Here is a 27,910-nt window from a genome sequence, read left to right as displayed (position 1 = left end):
GATTTGCAGTGTTGTGTTCATTTCTGCTGTAGGGCAAAGTGAGTCAGTTATACGTGTATACATTCTTTTCCGTATTCTTTTCCAAGGTGGTTTGTCACAGGAATCCACCCCTCCCTACCGCCTCCCCCTTGGCAGCCATAAGTGTATATACTCTTGGTCCCTGAGTCTGTATGTGATTCTTTCTTAACAGCTCACAGACGGGGGTGCAGAGAGGGTGGAGGTGACCGAGGAAGACCTGCAGTCCCCTCAGCAGAGGAACTCTTCAGAGGCCCCCAGGGAAAGGCTATACTCCCTGAGGATCCGAAACACTACGAGCTGCAACTCGGGGACCTACAGGTGCACTCTGGTGGGTCCGGAAGGGCAGAGAAACCTGAGTGGCACCGTGATCCTGAAAGTGACAGGTGAGGTGGTCTGCGACACCTGTTTTCTTCCTACAGTGCACAGAGCACTTTCTGTAAGTCCCGACCTTGATCCGCTCAATCCGAGTTTAATTCAGAAGCTGTGGCTCACATCTGCAGCTGAAAGCTAAAGTCTGCTGCAAGGGTAGCATAACTTTCTCTGCCTTCTTTTTGCTTTTGCCTTTTTTTTTGTAAGGAATCTACCCTACTTTGATTGAGGTGGATGCCAAATGGAGTCACACATCTAAATCTGACTGTTGTTTATTCATGTAAGAGTCCTTTGGAGCCAACAGGAAGTTTCCAAGTCTAGTTTTTGAAAGAGAGAAACTGGGTAGTCTTGAATATATCAGATAGCTGTGCAATATTCTGCTCACTGGGGGCTCTCTAATCTGGCCTAAGAGAGCTGCTACATGTTTCCACCTTTTTCAACACGAGAACAGCATTTCTTTACCACTTTACAACAATTGGATGTCCTAATCCCTCCACTCAGGCTAATGAAAAAGAGTCCAGCAAGAAAAGAGGCTTCCCAAGTAGGAGGCACATTTTTGCTCTGTGCAGTAAGACCAGGACTTGAGTGTCAAGACAAGGATTATCTCCTTGGACTTTTTTCCATAAGTTTTCTTGATGTAGCTTAAAATATGCCTTGCATCTGACTTTGGCCCAACTCTTGTTAGTGGCTGAGGCTTAAAATGACAAACATGTCATTACAGAGACCCTGACTTTGTGTAGCAGCTATTGTCTCCTTCCACGGAGAAACTTAAAGGAATCTGACTCAAGATTGTATTCCCATACTCATGAGAAGGCAAGCACTGGTTAGGGGCCAGTGTTTGGATTTTTTTTAAAGTTTTCTTTTCTAGGCCTGGTCCATTTTCAAAGTCTTTATTGAATGTGTCACTGTATTGTTTCTGTTTTATGTTGGTTTTTTGGCCACAAGGCATGTGGGATCTCAGCTCCCCGATCAGGGATGGAACCATCACCCCCTGCATTGGAAGGCGAAGCCTTAAACATTGGACCACCAAGGAAGTTCCTCAGTATTTGGACTTGGTTCACTCTCTCACACAAACACACACACCCTATATGCTTCTCAGTCTCCAGCCCTATACTCTACTGTGTTTGAGTTCATGACACTTATCACGCCTGCCCTGATACAGTCTCTGCTTTGTTCCCTGCTGTCTCCTGGCACGCAGTCAGCCCTGAGTATCATTCACGTGAATGAGAAATGGGAACATCCGGCAGAAAGAGCAGAGAGGGTAGGCGTGTCCTGCAGGGAGCAGAGAACAAAGGAACAAACAGCTGACTTGCTTTCCTGTCCTCTGCAAAGGCAGTGCTGTTGCCAAATTAAGTGGTCAGACTAGAGCCACTTGGATCTGGTTCAAATATGAGCTCAGCTGCTCATTAATGTGTGACCTTGGGCAAACCTCTAATTGAGTCTAAGCCTTGCTTTTCTCATCTTTAAAATGGGGATAATATCATCTACGACACAGGCTTGTGGTGACGATTGAACGAGGTATTGCACGGAAATGCTTGGTCCGCTGCCTGGGGGTGGCCAAGTGCTCAATAAATGTTAGAACTGTCAGGACAGTGGCTCTCAGGTCTTTTCTTCTGGGGTCACAGACCTCTGAACATCCATCTGCAAACCACTGCACAACATTTGAATCCAGTTTCAGGGGTCCCAGTTCTCTAGAGGGCCCCCTGTGACCCTGGGGGTGGAACCCTCCAGTCACCTGGAGCCCACCTGCTCCTGGCCCAGCCCTCAGACTGACTCCATGAGCAACCTCGCTGCCCGAAACAGCACGATGGATGTTGTGCCTGAATCAGGAGAGGCTGTCCCTGCCTAGTCTCCTGGGCTGAAGGCTTCCCTCCTCCTGCACTTGCCCCTCCCCACCCCCTGCCCAGCTCTGAGGCCACAGCCTTTAACAGCCCCCTTTTGCTGTCGGCTTTGGTGGAGGGACTTTGTGTAAAATTTAAAAAAAAATTTTTTTTAGAGGGATATAGTTGATTTACAATGTTGTGTTAGTTTCAGCTGTACAGCAGAGTGAATCAGTTACACACATACATATATTCACTCTGTTTTTAGATTTTTTTTCCCATAGAGGCCCTTACAGAGTATTGAGTCTAGTTGCCTGTGCTACTGTAAATCAGATCCTTATTAGTTACCTGTTTTCTATATAATAGTGTATATTGTTGATTGTTGTGTTCAGTTGCCTTAGACTCTTGGCGACCATATGGACTGTAGCCCTCTAAGCTCCTCCATCCATGGAATTTTCCAGGCAGGGATACAGGAGTGGGTTGCCATTTCCTCCTCCAGGCACTCCTCCCAAGCTCGGGATAGAGCCCGAGTCTCCTGTGTCTCCTGCATTGGCAGGCAGGTTCTTACCACTTGTACTGTAGTTAGTGTTTATAGTCAATCCCAGGCTTTCAAGGTGGAGGGGCTTTAACGATTCTACAAAGACGGATCAGCATCAACTTGTTCCATAATAGCAGGGCAGCTCTGCCACCTGACTTAGAACCTCAGTCTCTCTGAGCCCTGGTTCCTTCTTCTGCAAACAGGGGACACTCAGACTTGCCCCTGAAGGTTCGGTGAGATGCTGGCTGTTGACCCCTTTGCACGCAGCCGGGCACAGAGTGAGCACAAGCGCCGGTGTCCCTGCCAGTATAACCCATGTCCTTCCCCGTGGGACAGACTCGAGGGTAGGAAGGGGAGACAAGAAGGACTTCGAAAAGCCAGAACAGAGCATGCTTGGTTTTTCACCTTGGTGGAAGAGTCCATTCAGTGGCTTCATATATTGCTTATTTCTTTCTGCAGGATGCTCTAAGGGACGCAGAGGGGAGACTTTTAAGAACTACAGAGCTGAGATCGTCCTGCTGTTGGCTCTGGTCATTTTCTATGTAACACTCATCATTTTCACTTGTGTAAGTATCTTTTGCAAACATCTCTCATGATTAAAAGATCACCTGGGGCACCAATCGGAATGCGTTTTGTAGATGGTGTGAATCATTTAATAATAGCAGGGGGCCTGTTCTCAGAACCCTGGCCTTACTGAGGCCCCCAGACCATGAGACTGTCTACGGGAGGCTCCCAGCTTGTTCTCCATCTGGTGGTTCTGCGTAGAGCTGTGTGAGGAGAAAGTGAATCAGAAGGCGAAGGAAGTTTGTGAAAGGTGAAAGGATCCTCTTAGGGCCCCAGCAGGCCGGGACATCCCTGGCTGTCCAGTGGTCAAGACCTCACCTTCCAGTGCTCAGAGTGTGGGTTCGATCCCTAGTCGGGGAGCTGAGATCCCACATGCCTTAGGGCCAAACAAACAAAAAATAAACAGCAGAAGTATTGTAACAAATTCAATAAAAACTTAAAAAAAAATGGTCCACATCAAGAAAAAAGTCTTTAAGAAAGCACCAACAGGGCTTGTAGATATGCTGGAAGAAAGTGGGACCTTGCCCGTCCAACACTGGGAGAGGTGCTCTTCTGCCCATAGATGGATAAGCAAGCCTGTCCACTCCAGTGATGGATTTGTCTCCTTCATCTGCCCTTGAACTCTTTTCTCTTAGAGCAGGGGTCCCCAACCTCCAGGCCATGGGTTGGTAGCTCTTGTTTGATCAGGGGTGGCAGTAGATTAAAGTGCACAATAAATGTAATGCACTTGAATCATCCCCAAACCATCCCCCTTTACCCCATCACCCCGGTCCATGGTCCTTGGTGCCAGAAAGGTTGGGGACCGCTGTCTTAGAGATTCCCTCTAATAACTTTGGTACTTCCTCTGCGTTTTAAGCATTAACCTTGAGAAGTCATAGGTACACAGGGCGTGGCCTGGGTGGAGGATGGCTGGCCTGTACTTGGGTGTCCTTGACACGCCCTTGAGCTGTTGCATGCAAACTCCAGCCGAGACTCCTCCCTGCCCCCCACGCCTCCTCGTGCATGGCTGCTCACCTGGAGTGACAGTGGTCATGGGGAAGCAGGGCCAGCTCCAGGCCTGACTCACCAGGAAGTGAGCAGTCTCGTAGACCTTAGCAGGAACAGGAAGTACTGGCCATTTGGGTCCAGGACATGGGTCACCCTGGAGCTATTCCAGGGCTGGTTCTTGTTGCTCACTGGGCCCTTCTCTTCACTTAGTGGACTCTCTGGCCCAACACTCATCTCTGGTTGCTATTTTAGATGTGGATCCAGCATGAGTGAGCACATGCCGTGTACAGGGCTTTATGTAAGCACTGAGGGGATGTAAAAAGGCTAAGACATTTGTCCTTCCTTCAGGGAACTTACAGCTTGGTCTTTAGAGTTATTTGCACGTGAGAAGATAATTGTTTAATTGCTCAGTCGTGTCCAACTCTTTTGCAACTCCAAGGACTGTAACCCACAAGGCTCCTCTTTCCATGGGATTTCCCAGGCTAGAATAGTGGAGTGGGTTGCCATTTTCCTTCTTCAGGGGATCTTGCTGACACAGGGATCGAACCTGGGTCTCCTGCATTGGCAGGCAGATTCTTTACCGTGGAGCCGCCAGGGAAGCCCATAATTAGCATGACCTGGTAGTAAATTTTAAAAATGTGTGACTTTAGTGTTTTGTTGGCAAATGCCCATTTCTATAGGCACTGACTTTCCATGCAGGAAATCCTAATGGTAGGGTCTGGAAATGGCCCCAGTCTGTGACTCCTTGTTGAGGTTCGGAGATACCTCCAAACTAGTGAAATAGTGCAAGCCCGCTGTACAGTGAGTGAGGTGGCCTGCCTCTGGAGGGCTCCCAGGTGAACTGTCCAGCCAGCTCCTAGTGAATGGAGTTAAATCAAGGTGATGCATTTTTCCTATTATTCACTTCTCAACGTATCTCTTTTATTTGACTTTATTTTTCAGAAGTTTGCACGACAGCAGAGTATATTTCCAGACTTTTCTAAACCTGCCCTGGAACATGCTTTCCTCGCAGTCACCACCCCAAATAAGCATCTGGAACCAGTGACACTTCACAAGACAGAACTGGTGTGAGCAGGATTTCTGCACCTTTTTTTCTGAGGTCGAAGGCTCCGTGGTGTGCGTCCACGTCACCCTGGACAGGAGAAGCATGAGCCCCACATGAAGACGACGTCCTTCCTGTGAAGCCCTTTGCTTGACCGAAGCATCCCAAAGTGGATCCCACCCCACTGTCTGTGAGCAGGGCTTTGAAAGTTATGATGTGACCACCACGCATGGAGCCACCTGCAGGGTGCTTTCCAGTGTTGCTGCTTCATGACCGTCTTAGCGTTTTATTCAGCTATCTGGTCAGCCTCTTAGACGGTTTTTTTTTTTCCAGTCCTAGAAAAGCTGTGGTGAGATGCAGTTGGAAAAGGACCTTGGGAAATACGAGTGCCCAGAGCTGGTCATGTGTAGACTCTTGAGGACAGCTGTCCTCTTCCACATCTGGAGCACGTCTCTGAATGTGCTGTGTTTTCTTGTCTGAGCCCAGATGTTTTATGTCTGGGAGAAATCGACAGGCCAAGCTGTGAGACGGGGAAATATTTAGCATCTAATTTCCCGCCGTGAAGGCCTTTCTATTACCAAGGGGTAGGATGTGTACTTAGAAATAACAGGTTGGTGAACTGCCCCCAACGGGGCCTTTTTAATCTGGGGAAGACATCCATAAAGAGGCAAGAGCGAAGAGTGCCACATTTATTTTTGTTAATTCATCTGTGTATTCTTGTCAAAAAAGGATTTGTGGTTTTCCTCCTTTTGAAATCCTTATCTTCAATTCGATGTCATTGTAACTGATAAGCAACGTGCTTATGGAGGGTAAGAAGAAGTCAGAGACTGACAGTAGGAGAGAGAGCCATGTAGGGACCTGATAGAAAATGCTGGACTGATCGTGCAAGCTGGGTGCTGGTGCCAGTTGTTCCCCTACCTAGCTGTCTGATCCTGGACAAGATCCCCATGGTTTCTGCTTTTTCTGTTGTAAACCAAAAGGTTGTCGTATGCCTTGATTGAAAAAAAAAAAAATGTATGTGAAAATGCTTTGAAAGAGTATAAAGCACTATCCAGATTCCAGACTTCTTTTGGTCATTTTCCTTATTACTCCAGTGGTGTTCTGGGCATGAGAAAATACTTTTCATTTTTCATGTTTTCCATCGTCCCAAACGAAGGCAACAAGGGACACTTTCCCATCGTCTTATGTATGAATTCCTTTGGAGAAGTGAGGCTGGTTGAGTGGTCTGTTCTTGAAGCAGCAGCCAAAAGTTAACTCCAAAATGTGGACACTCAGGAGTCACCCGGCCATGGGGAGAAAGGAGTTCTCAAATGTTCCGTTGATGTTCTGGCAATTGTTGGGTTTCTCTTATCAAACTTGGCCCTCTCCCCACTTACTTTCTAAAGAGAATATTGCCCACGCTATTATTAGAGAGTTAAAAGAATGCCAAGTTTACTGTTTTTGCCTCTTTGTCCTAGTTTTCATGTTATTAAATATATTCATGTGAAGAGGGAGTGCTTTTCTCTTTTATATTTGAAACTACTCAGAAGATTTTGGATGAGTGCTGGGAAGCCTGGAAACTAGTTTGAGGACCAGAACCCAAGGTGAAATTCTAGAGATGAAAGCTTGGCTGAGAACTTCCTCTGAGTGGGGGGTGGGGTGGGATTTATGGCAGGTAGACCTCTTTGAAGCAGCAGCCTCTTCTTCCCAGAGATGCTCCTGAATCCACCCCTGAGTGGCCTCGCCACCAGACAGTACACAATCAGCTGGACCACATCCATGACCACAGGTGGGAAGGATGGGCAAGAGAAGGGTTTCTACTTCAGAAGGATGTGTAAAGTCAGGGGCTCAGTACCTGTGACTCATGGAATCTACCCAAAATTCTCAAATCATTCCATTAGCCCCCAAATGGCAAGAACAATCTAGTGCAAGTGATGGCAAAAGTTACAGAAGCGCCGTAGGTGAATCCACTTTGGAAAATGGCTCTTTGTGAAATGAATGCCCATAAAATACTTGTTAAAGCTATAGATTCCCTTTCAGTGGAATAAATTCCATCCTCAAATGCTTGACCAGAAATGCTGGTGAGACCACTGGTGTAATGAAGAGCTCAGCGTTTTTAACTGGTTTGACACCCAGCTTCATCACTTAGAAGTTTTACCACCTTGGGCAGGGGATTCACCTCTCTAAGCCGCAGCTGGCAGTTCTTTAGAATGCGAATTAAAAGAATCTGCATATTAGGCTTGTGTGAAGATTAATGAGATAATATATCTAAGACCCTAGCCTAGTATCTGGCAAATAGTACCATTAGAACAAGATTAACATTAGAACAAGAAAGGAGAAAAAAGCAGCAGAGAGAGTGATGAGGACAGTGAATATTTGACATAATACTTCCGTTAAAAAGAACCGCATTTACAATAGCCAGGACATGGAAGCAACCTAGATGTCCATCAGCAGACAAATGGATAAGGAAGCTGTGGTACATATACACAATGGAATATTACTCAGCCATTAAAAAAAAAAACATTTGAATCGGTTCTATTGAGATGGATGAAACTGGAGCCCATTATACAGAGTGAAGTAAGCCAGAAAGAAAAACACCAATACAGTATACTAATGTATATATATGGAATTTGAAAGATGGTAATGATAACCCCTTATGCGAGACAGAATAAGAGACACAGATGCATAGAACAGTCTTATGCACTCTGAGGGAGAAGGTGAGGGTGGGACGTTCTGGGAGAATAGCATTGAAACATGTATATTATCATATGTGAAACAGAACACCATTCCATGTTTGATGCATGAGACAAATGCTCAGGACTGGGGCAATGGGATGACCCAGAGGGATGGGATGGGGAGGAGGTGGGAGGCGGGTCCAGGAAGGGGAACACATGTAAACCCATGGCTGATTCATGTCAATGTATGGCAAAAACTACTACAATATTGTAAAGTAATTAGCCCCCAACTAAAATAAATAAATTTATTTAAAAAAAAAAAACCGCATTGGGGCTTCCCCGGTGGCTCAGAGGTAAAGAATACACCTGCCAAGGTGGGAGACACAGGTTTGATCCCTGATCCTGGAAGATCCCACGTGCCGTGGGGCAACTAAGCCTGTGCTCTGGAGCCCAGAAGCCACAACTACTGAGCCGCAGCTGCTGACACAAGCATGCCCTAGAGCCTCTGCTCCACAACCAGAGAAGCCGCTACAAAGACAGGGCACTGCAGCTAGAGAGTAGCTCCCACTCGCTGCAACTCGGGAAAAGCCCAAGCAGCAACAAAATAGCACAGCCAAAAATAGATAAATAAAACCTTTAAAAAAGAACAGAATTGACTTGGTGGGAGAGTCATGATGCTTTCAAAGAATTAATACAAGATGAAATCAGATGCCTAATGATTGTTGAATGTGTGTAGGAGAGAGAGAAAGGTCAGGGTGGGTAGGGTGGAATTTATCAAAGAGAGTGAGCTGGTTTTCCACTGCCGTGATTGGAGCCTCTCAAGGTATTTCAGAGTAGGTAGATGATCTGGGACCATATTTATTCTTTGTCTCTACTGTCAGGGAGAGCTTTGTTTTCAGGGCCCTGCTTGCCTATGGAATTCGATCTATGGGTATAATCATTTCACCTCGGGATGTCCCAAGACACAAACATAGACATGAATATTAGCTCCATATTCTCCCAAAAGAAGGCCTGGGGGTTTTGCTTTCATAATAATTCTTAGCAGATTTCATCATAGAAAGTACTGTGCTGCACTCACAGAACCCTACAGAGCCTGAGAATTTGCTAGGGTTGTCATAGAAGAGATCACACAGCAGCCTGTGGACACAGAGAGTCCCTGAGACTCACATGTTCGACCCCACAGTACAGTTAAGAGTGGGGGTCTCAGAATAATTCAGTCGGGTTCCCAGAGTCTTTCCTCACTGGCAACTTTATTTGACTGCATTACCTGGATAATTGTTTAACACTCCATCTTCTCTATGTAAAACAGTCAAAGGCTTAAAAATCTTAGGGTAGCTGCTGTTTGGGCTTTCCAAGTGGCTCAGGGTAAAGAATTTGCCTGCAATGCAGGAGATTGAGGAGATACGGGTTCAGTGCCTGGGTTGGGAAGTTCCCCTGGAGGAGGGCATGGCAACCCATTCCAGTATTCTTGCCTGGAGAATCCCACGGACAGAGGAAACTGGTGGGCTACAGTCCGTGGGGTCACACAGAGTCAGACACGACTGAGCACGCACACGTGCATGCATGGGCGCTGTTTGCATAATTCAACAGCAGTTGTCTTTCATAGTTGTTCAACTAATGGTTTGTGAGCCAGATTTGTCCTAACTGGTTGATAAGATATAATCAATCAGTTCTTTGGTCAGAGACTGTATTATTGCTATTTATTATCTTTACAAGGCTAGATGTGTTAATTTTCACCTTAAATTGCATAGGAAATTAAAATTCTACCCCCTGCCTTTTTGTAGTGTCTCTCTGTGTGTGCTGAATGGGTGAAATTAAGCAAAATCTTCTTTGTTGAGCATGTACTCTGGCAATCTATGTAATACTCAGAAAAAGCAAGGTACATGCCTTTCTTTCGAGAAGCTTATAATCTAGTAGAAGGAGAAATGAACTCAGAGCTATATGCAGAGCTACTTGTTTTACTTAGCATTAGGGAATTATACAAAAATAGTGGGGACACAGAAAAGGACTGATAGTGTTCAATTCCTTCTAGGGGCACCTTAAAAGGATTTATAGAACTAATTGTATTTGCTCTTAGACTTGAAAGATAAGCGGGATTTTAAGTGGTAGTAACTGTCAGGGGTTGTGGAAATGGCAGAGGCGCAATCTCTAAGGTAAAAAGGTAGAGAACACACTGGAACAGAGGGTTGTAGAGGGTTTTTGTGGGCACAGGCCACCCACAATCTAGGATAAGTAAGAAGGAGGTGATCATGAAAGATGGGCACATTGTCAGAGAGGATTTGTACAGTTGGGCAGTATGGAATGATTCTGAGTTGGGGAACCGTAGGTTCATTTCTAGGACAGTAGCCAGGAAAACAAAGTGAAGGATGAAATGAAAGAGCTGGGGGAAATGGGAAGAGGAAGACCATCCAGGAGGTCGATGGAAGTCCAAAGAAGCAGAGCATCAATGGAAGAGAAAAGAGGAGGATGGAAACAAGCTGTTTCCTAACAATATAATCTCAATTTTCAGTCTTGGTTTCTTTTTTTAATGATCCTAGCTAATATCTCTCTCTAACCCATCTGTGTATCTATCATCTATCTGATTTTTTTTTTTGCTTAGTTTTCCTTTCCTCTTTTTATATTTTTAACCAATTTTTGTTGAAGTGTAGGTGCTTTACAATGTTGTGTTAGTTTCTATTGCACAGCAAAGTGAATCAGATATACATATACATACAACACCTCTCTTTTGGATTTCCTTCCCATTTAGGTCACCACAGAACATCAAGTAGAGTCCCCTGTGCTATACAGTAGGTTCTCATTAGTTACCTATTTCATGCACAGTATCAATAGTATGTATATGTCAATCCCTCCTTTCTTTTAAAAAAATGGAATGGAAAGAAAGAAACAACCCCTTCCATCTTGTCCTCAACATAACCTGCAGAACTTAATCACCTTAGACCATAGGTAAGGCTTTCATGTGTCCCCAACCACCTTGAAAGCCAACAGGGCTCTGGTGCGCCTGCAATCGTAGACATTACCCAGTTAAAGCTGGTTTTAGCCATCCTTACTCCTAGCCCCGCCTCAAATTCCTTGTCCCAGCAGAATAATCCTGCTTGCCCCCTTCCATAATTTGACATCATATTTAATCATCGATTGGCTGACTTAGGAAACACAAAGTATGTCATGTGTGTTCTTTTGGTTTTATTTTTTTCTGTGATATGGCAAACACTTTCTTCTTTCATCGGTCCCATGGCTTTATACTTTTGTCCTACTGATGATGTGTTACATGATGGCCCCTTAGCGATTTTTAAAAATAAAATCTTCCAGTAGTTGATTAACTGACCCTGCTAACCAAGCATTAAGATAAACCAAAAGACACCTTGAAGGGATCCTAGTGGATTGTGCGTGGATATTGAGGGGTGAGTACGAATACGTTTTAGAGAAAAGGAAAATGGTGCCTTAAGACATTGTTCATTACCCCAGAGCTTGATGAATGACACATGAGCCCCATTCTGTCTTTCAGAGACAAGGCATTTCACTTGCAGACATACCTTTTCTCGTTACCACTTCTTCATTTCATTCTCCCCACGGGATCCCAGGCAAGTGCACAGTTAGGCAACAGAGACGAGAAGGAAAACATCCTCGAGGCGGGGTATGTTTGTTTCCATGGTTCCCGAGAAGCTCAGGTGAAGGAAGGAAGAGAAACTTGGGCACTGAAAGCAAATCTACTATTCTTTTCTCCTTTCGGTGTATAAACATGCACAGAATCCCTCTGGGCAAGGGAGACAGACTTCCCTGAGTGATTCATTCAGATTCTGCATGAGAAGGAGATACCACTTGATTCTTCTTTATAGGAAGGGCCATTTCTTCAAAATGACCATTTCCCCCTCCCTCTGTTCCAACAGAGCCTGTTTACAACCTACTCTTGGAGATCACAGTACTCAGCAGAGATAAGTAAGGAGACATTCAGATGGTGAAAACATGCAAGACATCCCACCGAGTTGGAATGCTTTTCTCAAAGGAAAAAAAAGTCTGCAAATGCGTTATGTACTGGCCTACGCACCAGCTGAACAGCCCATAAACAGCTGCCATTCAGGAACAACAAAAGCCCATGCCAGAGGTCAAGGGACAGGGGGCTGAGAACTAATAATAATTTTGCACTTACACAGCGGTTTTCATCCAAAGACCTCAGAGCGCTTTATAAACATTAATTAAATGGCCCGACAGCCCTGTGAGGTGGCTGTGTATCACTATTTCCAATTTGCAGGGAGTGGAGGGAGGAGAGATGTGTGCATGGAGAGAAGTTGGAACCAGGCCAGGCTACAGTGCACGTGGATTGTGGACTCAGAAAACAGCAGCAGGCCTTTTTCCTCTGTGAATCTAAGGCTGTGGTCTCATGTCACGGTCCCTGCTGAGCCAAGAAGGAGATGGCCTGGCGACAGGGCTCTCCAGGGCGACCTCTCAGCGGGGCTCACCTCGTGAATAAGAGCGCCACGGGGATGGGCTTGAGGTGCCAGCGCGATCTCACCCACAAGCTCACAGTCATTATCACAGATGCGTCCCTTCAGTGGGACCTAGGAGGCCAAGTCGCCTTCACCCAAGTGCAGACTCTGATTGCTTGGAGATGTAGTCATGACAGCTGCTTGGAGAAGGGTTGTGATGGGTACGCAGCAGAAAATCTCATGATCAATTACTACTGGCCTTGGGTCTGGGAAAAGGTAGCTGTGTGTTGGATTGCATCCCCTGAAAAGATAACGGTTTTTAAAAATTTTATTTTATTGAAGTATAGTTGATTTACAGTGCTGTGTCAATTTCTACTGTACAGAAAAGTGAGTCAGTTATATGTCCAGATACGCTGCTGATGCTGCTGCTAAGTCGCTTTAGTCATGTCCGACTCTGTGCAACCCCATAGATGGCAGCCCACCAGGCTCCTCTGTCCCTGGGATTCTCCAGGCAAGAATACTAGAGTGGGTTGCCATTTCCTTCTCCAATGCATGCATGCATGCTAAGTCGCTTCAGTCATGTCCGACTCTGTGCGACCCTATGGACAGCAGTCCTCCAGGCTCCTCTGTCCACAGGATTCTCCAAGCAAGAATACTGCAGTGGGTTTCCATTTCCTTCTCCATGTCCAGATATACATATACATTATTTTTCATATCCTTTTCATGGTTTATCACAGGATATTGAATATAGTTCCCTGTGCTATACAGCAGGAACTTGTTGTTTATCCATTCTATATATAATAGTTTGCATCTGCTAATCCCAAACCCCCAAACCATCCCTTCTCTACCCCTACTTCCCCCTTGGCAACCACAAGTCTGTCCTCTATGTCAGTGAGTCTGTTTCTGTTTTGTAATAAGTTCATTTGTGTCGTATTTTAGATTCCACATATAAGTGATATCGTATAGTATTTGTCTTTCTCTGTTTGACTTACTTCACTTAGTATGACATCTATGTTGCTGCAAATGGCATTATTTCATTTTCCCTGGAAACATATCTTTTCCATTCTTCCTGGAAAGTCCTAACCCCAGTACCCATGCCTGTGACCTTATTTGGAATCAGGGTCTTTGTAGATGTAACCAGTGAAGATGAGGTCATGCTGGATTAGAATGGCTCTAACTCCGAAGACTGTGTCCCTGAGACAAGGGCAACCTGGATGCAGATACAGAGATAGTGCCATGTGCAGATGGGGGCGGCCATTGGGGTGATGTATCTACAAGCCAAGGAATGACCGGGACCACCAAAGCTAGAAGAGGCCAGGACAGAGTTCTTCATAGAGCCTTGGCAGGGAGCACAGCCCCTGATGACATCTTGATGTTGAACTTTTGGCCTCTAGAATTGTGAAAGAATAAACTTCTGTTGTTTTAAGACATCTGGTTTGTGGTACTTCGTTACAACAGCCTTAGGAAATGAAGATGGTAGTCTACGTTTTGTAAGTTTCCAAATGCAGGGTCATTAAAATGGTTGTTTATCTAAAAACACATCCCACCATTGTAATAAATGAAGAAAGGTTTTCTGGAGAGATTAGGCTGTAACAATGGAGATGAGGGCAGGGTGAGAACATCCTCCTGATGGAGACAGTGACATCATCGTGGTCCCTCGATACAGTACACGCTCATGGTTCTCAGCCACTTAGAGGTTTGCTGTGTCAGTCCCGTTGGAACGTGCTGAGTTAGAATTGTGGAGATTCATTTAATGCATCCCGTGTTTTCATCCTTACAATGGTATAGCAAGAGAATCAAGGAAGGTATCCAGAAGCCAGATGAAGTGCCGCAAAAGGCAAAAACAATCTGCAAACAAAAGGAAAAAAATAAGATACAAACACTGGGAAAATTAATCTGACATGGGTGAGGTTGCAGATATTTGGGGCAAGAGATTGTTGTATTTATCTTTAGCCTTGCCCTTTGCTGCTGCTGCTAAATTGTGTCCAACTCTTTTTGATCCCATGTAGCCTGTCAGACTCCTCTGTCTATGAAATTTTCCAGGCAAGAATACTGGAAAGTGGGTTGCCGTTTCCTTCTTCAGGGGATCTTCCTGACCCAGGGGTTGAACCTGTGTCTCCTGCTTAGCAGGTGGGTTCTTTACCACTGTGCCAACTAGGAAGCCTGCTCTTTGCCAGCTTCCTTAAAAAAATGCAAATAGTCCTGGGAGGGGCAACACATATAAAACAATACGATAATGTCAGGCTTTGGAGTCAGACAGATGTGAATCAAAATCCAGGCTCTGTCATTCACTAGCTCTACGGTATTAGGAAAGTCATTTGACCGTGTGGGGCCTTAACTTACTCATCTGCTTAGTGGGTGCATGATGTTTGCATAGATTTGCTGTGAGAACTAAATGAGTTAATAATTGTTTCAAAGCCTGCTTTATAGTATGTATAGCATTACCAGTAGCATTTGCTTCTGCTCAATAAATACTTTTCCTTCTTGTGGACAGCGGATAAGGCAGAAAAGGCAAGCGGGAGAGGAGGCAGAAGAAGAGGTTGCGGGAGGGGACCTAGTCGAAAGATCCTGCATAATGGAGTCTGCCATTGGACTGTGGCTTGAGGAGAAGTTACCTCCTTTTCCACATGGCCTTGGGGTAGCCCAGCTCCAAGGATTCTCCTTTTCTCTTTGCCCAGGGTCCCCCAGAGCCAGGGCAGTGACAGACTGCCCACACGGGGCTGCCGTGGGCAATGGAGCTGCTTCTTCGTCTGCCTTTGCTCTCTGAGCAGGCCCGTATCTGGGGAACTGGAGACGGGGAGCCCCTGGAGGCGGCCCCAGCTCTCAGCAGAGTCCTTTTTCACAGGCTGGGAGCCAAGCAGAGCACAGACAGGAAGCTGGAGTTGTTCCTATCAGACTGGCAGAGAAGTCAGCAACCTCACTTTCTTTGACAGTGATCTTTGAGCCCCAGTTAAATGGGCCAGCTCCTATTTACTATTTACTCAAGCAGAAACAATTTTTCCAAAATGATTGTCGTCTTTTTTTTTTTTTTTTTTTTTACTAATTTGAGCAAGTATTGAGTATAACTTATTTCCTCAGGTTCCACATAACCGAAGGCATGAGTGACAGCCTTGATGCAAATCTAACTATCTTTCACGTTGAGTTCCCCCACCAAATATGGCCGGTAACAAACACAGACCCAACCCCTGTGGGTCCTGAGTGGCCACCACCGCCCTTGGCCACCATCATGGTTTCCTCTTGGGGCAGCCACGCCGCTCTCACCGCCGCCTGGTGGACTGGCTCAGCAACTGCATCTACTATACCCCTGGCTTTGTTGCCATTCCTGCTGCTGTTGGGCTCATGAACGTGGGAAAAACCACTCTTGCCCATAAAAGCTCCCCAGATAAGAAGTTAGCTACTTGAAATTTCTTTCAGTTCCTAGAATTGGGGCACTTTCTATCCCTACCCCCAGTGCTGCATTCAGAAACATCTTGTCCCCCACCATTAGCCAAAACCCCCAGCAGGGCCCTTGTTCAGTCGCTGAGTCATGTCTGAGTCTCTGCGACCCCGTGGACGGCAGCACACCAGGCTTCGCTGTCCTTCACTATCTCCCAGAGTTTGCTCAAATTAATGTCCATTGAGTCTGTGATGCCGTTTGACCATCTCATCCTCTGTCGCCTCCTTCTCCTCCTGTCTTCAATCTTTCCCAGCATCAGCGTCTTTTTCCAACAAGTCAGCTCTTCAAATCAGGTAGGCAAAGCATTGGAGCTTCAGCATCAGTCCTTCCAATGAATATTCAGGGTTGTTGACAAAGACTCTCCCCTTTGACCAAACCCTAATCAGAGCCCCTGACTGAACTAGGCATGACCTTGGACTTCCATCCTTGCAGAATCCAGTTTGAGCAAGAGTCCTATGAAGTCAGTTTAGTGAAAAATATCCCCCAAAGTGTCTGGTTACCCTCAACATCATGCTGATATCAGGCTGACCTGCCTTAAGCAAGGGTTCTGCTGAGTCAGTCTTACAAGAAGTCCCCTACCCATGATTACTCTCCTTAGTCATTTTCCATCCACTGATCCACATCCTCCCCCTTCACTGCGGATCCCCACTGTCCTTGTTAGAGTCAGAGTTTAGCCTAGTCTCTCTCCCCTACCACAATCCCCATCTTAGTAGCCTTACTGTCTCTGTGCGCGTGTGTATATGCGCTAAGTCACTTCAGTTGTGTCTGACTCTGTGCGACCCTATAGACTGCAGTCCACCAGCCTCCTCTGTTCATGGGATTCTTCAGACAAGAATACTGGAGTGGGTTGCCACACTTTCCTCCAGGGAATCTTCCCGACCCAGGGATCAAACCTGCATCTCTTGTGTCTCCTGCTTTGGCAGGAGGGTTCTTTACCACTGGCCCCACCTGGGAAGCTCCTTACTGTCTCTAACGAGTGTCATAAATAGTTTTTTCTTTGACACACTTGAGCTGTCCCTGCAGAAGGCATGCCCCGCCAACCCAGGCATCCCAGGCTGGGGCAGACATCCTTTCTCATCTTTGAGACGCTTAATCTCAGAAAGGGCCTGACCCATCAGATTTAAAGTCTCCCAATAATCTCTCCCGGGAGGCCCACTGAAGTTGGCAGTCATACAGCTTAGATTTGGGAGCACATTCATAATTTCAAATCATCTTTCTCACTGCCAGCCAATGAGTCCTGAAGCTTTGGCTTTGATAAAGAAGTCTCTGTATTTTCTGCTCTGGCTCTTGGTCTCTCTCCTGATCACCCCAGCAAGGGACAACATTCCATTCTTTGAGCTTTCATGGTCCATTTCAAACATCCAGCCGTCTCCTTCAGCCCCAGAGCCTGAATCTCCTTCATGACCTCACAGGAGCGTTAACTCAGGATTGCAGCTGACTGGCTATGGCCGGCTAGGCTTGCTTTCTTGGCTCTGTGGGACTAGATGGGAGCCCAGCAAAAGAAGGAGAAGGCGAGATATGCCTTCATTCTCTCTCTCCTCCCTGCCTCCCTGCCTAGCATCATGCCGCTGGGCAGGTGATGTGCTGAACTGACTATGTTTTCCTCCTGAAAGTCCAACCCCATTGTTCCCAAGGCCAAATGCACCGTAAAGAGAGGGCCAGGCTGAGCCTCAAACATGATGACAGGAAGCAAGGGTAACCCTGAGATTCTGGACATAAAAAAGGACCAATTAAGAGATGAGAAGAAACGAGATGGTATGTGGTATCTCTGCTGGGAATCGACATGCAGGAGGAACATGGGATCTGCGCCAGGCACTTTACACCATTAGCTCCTCCCATGTTATAGATTAGGTAACTGAACCTCAGAGAGATGAAATAATGTCCCCAGGTCCCGGAGCTCATGAGTGGAGCCAAGATGCGTACTCGGGTCTGCAGATCTGTTTGACCTCTAGGCTCCAGCTCTTTCCAGGAAACACTATTCCTCCCAGGGGAGGGGATGTGTGGGCTCCTGGGGACAGGGGCGCAGTCCACATTCATCTTCTATTGGAGAAGCCTGGCTGCCATCGGTCAGCCCCACCTCTGCTCTTCAGATCTCATTACCATTCCTGCGCTTTCCAATAACATATTCATAATCATCTCCGAGGTGACAGAAACGGCCCCAGCCCACCGACATCTGGAAGGGCTCAGGGCTGCCATGACCCTTGGCACAGCCTCGGGGCTCAGCCGGTACTTGCTGTGAACCCTGGATGCCTGGAATCAGATCCGCAGGCCTGACAGGGCACGAGCAAAGTGGCACCCCCTGGGCGGGATCCCTGAGGTGGAGCCACGGAGCCATGAGCTACAGCCGATCTGTGCATAGCTCATCTGGGGAGTGGATAACCCAGCCCGACAAGCGACCTTGGCAGAATTACAGCAGTAATATTTTCAGTTGGTTGAGCTAGTCTTGGCCAAGTTCTCTAGAGCATTAGGTGCAAACATAAGTCCGTGGTTCCACATCGCTCACGCTCGTATCCGCTGCCTCCCCTCCGCTGTTTCCAGTATTTATCCTGTGGCTTGTACAAGCCTTGTCTTTCTCTTCCCTGGTGAGAGCGAGAATCTCCAGGCCACCTTCGCCTCCGCTGGATGTGCAGTGAAGCAGTGTGGATGAGGATCTTGCCCCCAGCCCGTCGAGCCAGGCTGGCACTGAATGACCTCCTGCACCAGCCAGCCTGTCCTCCGAGGATTGAAATTGATTTTCCTTCGTTCTGTGTGTGAGCACAGCCTGAGGTACAGCTCCGTTACCACACCAGTCTCAGGTGTGCATTTAAAGGTGAACAGTGACATTCTTGAAAAGATAAATGGGAAAAGTTCTTTAAGAACGCCCTCTGTCACCTCTGCTAGTGAACAGGATGCCTGCTTACATTTCCAAACAGTTAGCTTTTAATTTCTCCGTGCCACCGTGTGTGTGTGTGTGAGTGTGTGTGTGTGTGTGTGTGTGTGTGTGTGTGTGTGTGTGTGTGTGCATAGGGATGGGGGTGAGAGGTTTCTGAAGCTGTGAGAGAAAATGTTCAAGACTCCAAACTCCTGTCTACATGACCAAGTTGAGGTCTGATGTATGATTTAAGGAGATGACCAAAAAGTCAGTACTCAAAACGTTTTATTGTCATACGTTTTAAAAAATCAAAATTAATGCAAAAAATCCACTGTGAGCAACATATCAAACTTTTAAATAAATAAACAGTTGACATTCTTGGTTTTTCCCTTTGTCTCAGAGTCCAAGATGACTCAACACAACACTTCTTTGTAAACTTCTGATATGATGTTCATCATGGATTTTTACGTTAATTTTAGTTTTCAAAATACCGCATGAAGATATTTATCTTGACAACCGAGTTTTTTCTGGTCCCTTTAAGTTTTGCACAGTGGAGGAACTGCCTCTCCCAGGCCTCAGCCCCCTTCAGACGTGGCCCATGTCAGAGGTAGGGTTGTTTCTGAGATTAGCTGAAGGTCCTCGCTGGCATTTATATTCAGCCTCCAAACTGAGAATGAGTTGCTGAACTCTTCCTCTAGATGGTGACTGTTCGAGCACAGAATGGCCTTTGGATTTTGTCATTGACTTGGTCACAGCTAAAGTCATCCCAAGTGCCAAGCAGGAGTAAAGAATAGGCTTTCTTGGAGGTAGTGTCTGTTTTGTATATACCAGGGGTAGTCCATGAACTGGCCAGGCCATGGGAGATTACAAGAAGACTCTTGGTAGATATCCAGGTTCAATTCTGCTGCCCAGTCACCTCACGGATGATGCTTGTAGAGGAACCTCAACCTCCTCTCTCAAGTTGCCAGTTCATTGCTCTGTGGGGCACTCAGGCCCTTCCCCCACCCCCACCCCCAAATAATCATCACTGGTGTTCCTAGCAGCCACAAGGCTGTGTGGATATCACTTCAGTGACTGCCTTTTAAAGACATGGCCTGGTGCTTCTGGAAAAGCTAACTATTTCATAATTGTAAAATTGACCTCTATTCCGCAGCTCTGCTACACACTGGTGTATTTCCTGGCAAATCCATCTAACCCAAAATTAAATGACATTTCCTGGCGAGAGATGGGCAAGTGGTTGAAAATATCACAGCAACCACTCCACTCAACTTGTAATATTCCTTTACATTAGATATCTCAGGGCTTTCCTGGGTCTCTTAACTAGCAAGTTAAGGGGGGACATTGTGGGCTTGGAGTCTGGCCATTCGAAATAAGAAGCCAGCAGGGAGAGGCTGCTTGACCCTGGTTTTTAGTTTTACCTTTTCCAATGTATCCTTCCCATCTTAAACCTGCCCTTCCTCCTCCTGTATGCTTTCTTTCAGGAGCTGACATCATCACCCATACCCAAGCACGAGGTCCCAATTTTACCTCCTTAGCCATCTAGATCCCACTGTGCTGCCAGAATGATCCTGCCAGAATGCTGATGTGAGCGTGTCATTTTGTTCAGAACCCTTTGTAACAACTCCTCCTAGTCCCTCCTCCAGGGGATCTTCGCAGACCAGGGATCGAACACAGGTCTCCAAGATTGCAGGCGGATTCTTTATACCAGCTGAGCCACCAGGGAAGCCCAAAAATGCTGGAGCGGGTAGCTTATCCCTTCTCCAGCGGATCTCCCCGACCCAGGAATTGAACCTGGGTTTCCTGCATTGCAGGTGGATTCTTTACCAGCCGAGCTACTAGGGAAGCCCCCGTAAAAACCCCTCCTAGCCTAGAAGGTGAGGTTCGCTCTGCCTATTTTGGCTCTGCCTTTCTCACTCAGCTCATGGCTCACTGCTCTTCCCACTTGCAGCCCCGGCTCAACCCCGGGCCTTTGCACACCCTTCCCTCCTGTCACACTCTAGTTTCCTGCCTTAGCATAATTGCATGGCTGCCAGCCTTCTTGGATGAGCAGGTGGCAGTGGCATCTCAGAGTTCTGCATGTGGACCTTCACTTACCATCCTGACGTCAGCAGGGCACCGCCCCCTTGTCCTCCTCATACCTGATGGCTCTGATTCTAGAGCCTATCACGCTCATTTTGTCCCCACATAAGAACCCTGTACCTCCTAGTGGATGGGGATGGGGACCAATTGCCTGGCTGGACCAACTGATGAAGCATCCTGGAGGATCTTGCCTCTTTCATGACTGGAAGCAATCAATTATCTGGTTTTCTTCTTCCTGCCTCCCTCCCATCTTTGATGAAACTCAGAGCTTCAACTTTCCGATTGTGTTCTAGAGAACAGATCATTATTTATCGTTGATACCCCTTTTCGGAGGCACTTAAGATACAGCTTTCTCAGGTTGGCTAACATCCTTGTTCTGACTTCATTTTACTTATCTGTAAAATGATAAAAATGTTACATCACTTTCAATTCCATCAAAGCTGTCGAATGAGCTAATCTCTCAGGTGACTCCTAAACCAGGACTATCTTACGAGGAGTCAAGGAATTTCGATTTGCGGGCATGTTGTATAATTTCTCTTTCTTTCCTAGTTGACTGTGGTCAGACACATCGGCTCCAGGGGAATCGGACACATTAATGTATATTGTTGTTAGGTTAAAGGAAAGTTTGTTTATACATAACTTTTTATGATTCCCTATCTTAGTGGACTTCTTGATTAATTGACTGACAATGATATTGTGGATAGTACATTGGATAAGAGTTTGGGAAAGAAAAGTTTCATGCTGGGGAGGAGCTGAAGAGCCTTGAGAGGCGTGAATGATGTCACCACTGGTGGAGGGAGTAACCACATTACCTGTGTCCCCTCGCTAACTTGGCAGGTGATGGCATCAGCTTCAGGGGTAGGTTGTTATTGGACCAATTAGATTGAGTCCTTAAAAAAAGCCCAAGTTTTCCGGATGCTTTCCAAGAGTGGGCTGTCATTTTTATTTGTGTACGCACAAGTCACAGGAGTCTGAGATGCATTACGACTCAATGGACGTGACTGCTGTTGGGCTTATGGGGGATTGCCCTGGACTGCTGCTCTGGGAGTCACGTGCGGTCACTGCTGGCAACAGCCCATCACCCGGGGAGTGCTTTCCTGCCAAGTGCGGGCCGGAGCTTGGGGCGGCAATGATGCTGGCAGGAAACACGAGCGGATGTGCCCTCCGCTGACGCCCTGGCCTGCCTTGGGGCTCATTTGCACGTTACTTAGGGTCTCGGACACCCTAAGGCATAGGGTTGCTTTTGGTTAGTTGTTAAAACCGTGTGTGAGAAATGGCCAAATAGTTTCCTTCAGACCAGAAATGGAAAAATCTTTCAAACAGAAGATGAAGTTTGCTTTGGCATTCTGATAAGTCGTTAGCCTGAAAATGTGCACTTGGCTATTTTGCTGCTAGGCTGGAGGAAAGGAATGGTAACGCTTCAGGGTCTTTACATTCTGCTGATGGAGACTAGCCCCCTGTCCCTGGAGCTCCCTAGAGCCCGAGGTCTGGCCCTGCTTCTGACCAAATGCTCCTGGCCCATCTCCTTGCCTGGGGCAGGGTAGGGGGCTATGGAGGAGGAGGGTGGGGCCACCCTCGAGTCTCCATTACCTGGCACGAGCATTTGGCTTTGCTGGACGTTACACGTGGTCTTTTCAGCCTCACTGCTTCCTTTGGCTACACCGCCCCCATCTTCATGCCTCCCCCCACTCCCCTACATGACTTGGCTTCACTTCTGCCTCCTGGTACTCCCCCCGGCCCCCGCATGGTCCATACCGGAAGTTCAGCGTGGACACTGTTGTCATTTCTGATTAATGTCCAAGTCCCTTCTTGACAAGCTGGTGACCCTGGAGGATTTTGTCTGTTTTGTCTGCCCCCCGCCCTTTTTTTTAAATTACATGGCTCCCACTTACACAGATTACCCAACTTCTGACGTGACTAAATTTTATCCCATATGGAAAGAAATGTACCAATCTTTGGACACTCATAGCTGGGTTTGGAAGAAGCTGATATCACTCATGATGTGTGGGTTACACAGATTTATGTGACAAGCTTCTCTGGCCAGCCACCACCATGGAGGCCACAACTCCCAGTCTTTTCCCAACTGTAACCAAACTTATCTGCATCTCAGAGTGTCATGGACTTGAATGACGGCTGGTGCCAGAATGAGTCATGAGTTGGACTCTGCGTGAGTGGAGGAAGAAGGGGAGACAGGAAGGGCAGAGGGGGAGATGCCGAGGCCTGCTGGTGGAGGACTTGGGGGCTGACAGCTTGAGTGATGGAAAGGGAGAATTGTAAGGAAACAGAATCGATCTCTGGGACTTGGTGCTGGCACAGCTCAGAGACGAGGTGGGAAAGGACAGAGATTGGACATGCCTTTAGGTTCTGTGGGGTCTGGGTGCTGGGAGTGCTGGTCACTTACTTTGAGACTAAACTCTACAGCTCCATTCCTTCTGCTGTTGACACCATGAAGACTAAGCGGCCAACCTTCAGGGGTGCACACGGGGACTTTCAGGAGCCTGTTTCCAAGTATGGAGTGAGGCGGCACTGTGAGATCATGAAGACCTGAGCTGTGTCCAGGGGTCCCTGAGATTCCTGTGGTAACTGGCGGTCGGATGTTAGAACTGGGTCAGTGCAGGAAAAGGGGGGTTATTTGCCCGTGGACCAGCGTGAATAGAGCCTGGGTGAGTAATACTCTAGGAAGAAATGCAGATCAAATCCAGGCAGGCCATGCTCAGAGGCAGAGTATGTTGTATTGACGGTACCTTTCGAACTGTTGCCTCAGAAACTCTTGGAAAGTACTGCACCAACTTGCTGTTGGTGTTGTTTCGTTGCTAAGCTGGGTCCAACGCCTGGACTGTAGCCCGCCAGGCTCCTCTGTCCATGGGATTTCCCAGGCAAGAATACTGGAGTAGGCTGCCATTCCCTTCTCCAGGGGATCTTCCCCACCCAGGGATCGACCCCACGCCTCTTACATTGGCAGGCAGGTTCTTTACCGCTGAGCCACCAGGGAAGCCCACATCACCAAGAATGAGCCCTAATTAAACTGCAGACTTTGGATACTTATGATATGCTGATGGAAGTTCAAGGTTTGAAACAAATGGACCACTCTGGTAGGCAATGTTGGTAATAAGGGCTGAGCCCATGGGGCGTTTATGGGAGATTTCTGTACCTTCCCTCAATTTTACTGAGAGTCCAAAACTGTTCTAAATAAGTAAAATCTTAATAAAAAATTTTTTTTGAAAAATGTGCTCTAGCAAGCAGACCTTAGATCCCATATGACCAATAAAGAACAGACCTGGGCATTAAACCTTTAATACATAATATTTTTTCTTTCTTTTTTTCCCTTTTAGAATATCAACTTACATGGTGGTTCAAATTGGTTTGAGATTATCTGAAGCTGTATGTGAACATGCAGCAGGGCCCCTTCTTCCAAAAGTTGTAGCTGAGAGTTTGATTTTAATAATTCTAAATACAATATTTTATATGCAGTTCTAACATATCAAATCATCTATATTATACCAACTTGCCAAGATCTTTTTGAGACTGAGGTCTGATTTCCAGTGTGTTACATGTTATTCCCAGTTTTCTGGAATTTGATATTCATGCTATGCTTTTACTGACAAAAAGTGTTGAAAGATAAGGTGAGGAACAATTTTTGGTAAAATTCTGTTAGCGATCCGTTTCCAGCTTGTTATCAATCCAGACTTTTGGGATAATTTTAATCAGTCGGCTATGGATCACCTAAGCCAATATACCAGGTACAGATTGTATTCTTCTTTAATGGCTAATGATCATGCTGCCGGGGCCATGTCCTTACCACCCTTCATATCTAACCCACATCTCTTCTAAAGGGAAATTCCTTTACTTAAGCTCCTACCTAGACAGTCTTGCTTTCTATCCTGTGGTCATCTTTGCTAGCTCATCCTGACTTAAAGCAGCAATCCTATCACCTTTGGCCTCCTGCGGAAAGCTGGACCAATCATATTCTCTAATTGCAAAATCTGAACTAAGGAAAATAAAAAGAACTTTATACTTTGTGATAAATCTAGCAGTGAAGAAAATAGCCTGAGGTTGAGTTGGGGCTGAGGCAAGCCAAAACTTGCCTCTCTTTGGAGAGAGAGAGGCGATGACAAGGTTTGGAAGCTTCTTAAGTATCTTAGGTCATTCTGAGAAGCTTAGGAAAACTATGGACTCTCTCCCATGAGAAATGTATAAATTAACACACAGACAGCATGTTGCTCAAGGTTTCAGGATGTTTATGTGTGTGTGCTAAGGTGTTTCAGTCATGTCCGACTGTTTGTGACCCCACGGACTATAGCCCGCCAGGCTCCTCTGTCCATGGGATTCTCCAGGCAAGAATACTAGGGTGGGTTGCCATGCCCTCCTGCAGGGGATCTCCCTGATCCCCGGATCGAACCCGCATCTCTTATGTCTCCTGTATTGGCAGGTGAGTTCTTCACCACTAGTGCCACCTGGGAAGCCCCAAGATGTTTATAGACCTTTTCAATTTTGTGGTAGTTAATCCTAGAAAAAAAATGGTAATAAAATATGGTTGGTATTGAGACAGTGAAGAGGATGTTCAGAAAAAATAAATAGGAGTGGAGAGAGACAGAGGCCCCTGGACCTGCCCTGTTTCCTGAGATCTCCAGGTCTGATTTCTAGGTCACCTGACCATTTCATAAACTCTTGAGATTAATTGAGTGAGTCCCTGTTTCTGCAACTTAAAGTGCTTTATTTAAATAATCGGGTCATCATTCACACAGTCACACAAGCCATAAACTCCAGAGTCGCATCTCGAACCCCAACCATCACTTTTCAAGGGCCTCATGCTTCACGTTTCTTACTGTGCCAATAGCCCAGGGGCCAACTCAGCCATTCTCTATCACTTGTTTCCAAATACCTTTTTCTTCTTCTTTTTTGGCCATGAGACACATGGGATCTTAGTTCCCCAACGAACCAGGGATCGAACCAGTGCCATGGCAGTTCAAACTCGGAGTCTTAACTACTGAACCACCAGGGAAGTCCCTAATGATTTCTATGCCTCCAGCTCAAACTGTAAACCCAGATATTCAGTCACCTACTGAACAACTCTACTTGGTTGTCCTATAGATACGGCAAATGCAGTAGTTTAAAAACACAGCTCATAGTTTTCTAGGCACGCTGCTGCTGCTGCTGCTAAGTCGCTTCAGTCGTGTCCAACTCTGTGTGACCCCCTAGACGGCAGCCCACCAGGCTCCGCTGTCCCTGGGATTCTCCAGGCAAGAATACTGGAGTGGGTTGCCATTTCCTTCTCCATTTCTAGGCATACAAAATACCTTTTTTTGGTCAGTGACATCCATTCAAAGAAGCCTAAGGAGCATCTTTGATACCCTTCTCTCTCCTGGCCTCAGTGGACTCAATCATCCATCACCTGAAAAATGAAACCCTAACCTGTCTCCATGTCTCCAATCTTGACCACTCCAGCTTGTCTTCCAGCTACAGCCACATGATCAGTCTCAGATACAATGCTATGACATTCACACTTAAAGTTCTTTGATGCTTCTATGTAACCCACACACCCCGCAGGGCAGAGGGGCCTCCACGATGCCTCTTGCTTCTGGTCCTTCTAGTCTCATCTCCTGCCCTGCCCTGCACATCACTTCATGCTCCAGCCAACTGACCTTCTTGCAGTTCCCGCCCAGGCCATCCTATTTCCTGTCTCCAGACTCTGCTGGGGATTCCCTTCTCTAGCTGAAGTTTGTTTTTTTTTCCATAGGCTCCTCTTTGGCTAAACTCCTTTTGGAGATCTGAAAAAGTAGGTATACAAACTACACAAAATTATGAACACTTTCATAAAGAAATGGAAAAGAATTGCACATCACACATTCCATGGCCAGACATCATAAAATTCCACTTAAAAATCTCTGACATATTGTACACATTCAATGCTTACTGTCTAAGGCCCCCAACTTTCCTCTTTCGATGGTCTCTTCATGGCTCCTTTCTGCCCCAGTGACATTTACTCTGCGGCCTCTCTGGCCATGTTCACTTCACCTTTCTCTCTTATATTCATACTCAATCACCTTAGTTTCCTTTTTTAAAAAGGAGACCAATATGGTTCTCATTTAGATTTTCTGAGGAGCATCCTTCAACCTGGCACTCCCTCAGCAGATGCAGTATTATTCTAGGAAGTGGCCTTTATTGGAAAACAGTTCAACCCCTGATTTGGGAAGATCCCCTGGAGTAGGAAATGCAACCCTCTCCAGTATGCTTGCGTGGAGAATCTCATGGACAGAGGAGCCTGGCAGACTACAGTCCATGGGATCACAAAGAATTGGACACGACTGAACACATATACACATCACCTTCATTGGAAAGCAGAGTGAATCTGAAATATGTGAATTTTAACTAATATGTGAATTTTCAAGGATATATACATTTTCAAATAACTTTTCTTCTGGTTTAAAAACTCATTTCTGCTCATTGAGGAAATATTAGAAATAACAAAGGAATATAAAGAGGGCTATAACAATCATCCGGAGAAGGCAATGGCACCCCACTCCAGTACTCTTGCCTGGTAAATCCCATGGATGGAGGAGCCTGGTAGGCTACAGTCCATGGGGTCGCTAAGAGTCGGACACGACTGAGCGACTTCACTTTCACTTTTCCCTTTCATGCACTGGAGAAGGAAATGGCAACCCACTCCAGTATTCTTGCCTGGAGAATCCCAGGGATGGCGGAGCCTGATGGGCTGCCGTCTATGGGGTCGCACAGAGTCGGCCACGACTGAAGCGACTTAGCAGCAGCAGCAGCATAACAATCATCACATACCTAACTGCACAGATGTAACGACCTTCTCTCCCTCTTTCTCCTTGGTTTGGCTAGGATCCCCACCATAAACCTGAAAGAATCTCTCCTAGGACCTCTTGGAAGGCTGAAATCAAGCCTACATTGCAAAAAAATAAATTCTGAAGAAAGTTGACTTTTTTTTTCTTTTAATAAAAACAAGCTGTCGTAACCTGGAAACCCATAGGTATTCACTCTCTTAAAAAATGATTGATTGAGTTAATATTTGAATAAGTGGTTCATTCACATGGTTCAAAATTCTAGGACTATAAAAACTTAATGTGGTTTTTAACTATGTCTGCAAATTCTTTGCCATTTCTCCCA

The 27,910-nt window shown here is 46.3% G+C and overlaps 1 protein-coding gene across 3 annotated transcripts in view; it reads left to right on the top strand.

Moving 5' to 3' along the window:
- CD83 (CD83 molecule) overlaps positions 1-6,399 on the top strand; it is a 176,498-nt gene extending 170,099 nt beyond the window's left edge. For 2 of the 3 annotated variants that reach the window (XM_081522206.1, XM_081522207.1), the window contains exons 3-5: positions 191-401; positions 3,205-3,311; positions 5,239-6,399. In XM_081522206.1, coding sequence (XP_081378332.1) covers positions 191-401; positions 3,205-3,311; positions 5,239-5,367 — 447 coding nt within the window. In that variant the 3' untranslated portion in view covers positions 5,368-6,399. The remainder of the gene's footprint in view (positions 1-190; positions 402-3,204; positions 3,312-5,238) is intronic. The other variant, XM_081522208.1, reaches the window with a different exon arrangement.
- Positions 6,400-27,910: the final 21,511 nt, after the last annotated feature.

Source organism: Giraffa tippelskirchi, chromosome 8, assembly GCF_054371585.1.
Source record: "Giraffa tippelskirchi isolate mGirTip1 chromosome 8, T2T-mGirTip1v1.2.pri, whole genome shotgun sequence".
NCBI classification, from domain to species: Eukaryota; Metazoa; Chordata; class Mammalia; order Artiodactyla; family Giraffidae; genus Giraffa; species Giraffa tippelskirchi.
This window is presented reverse-complemented; position numbering and strand designations above follow the sequence as displayed.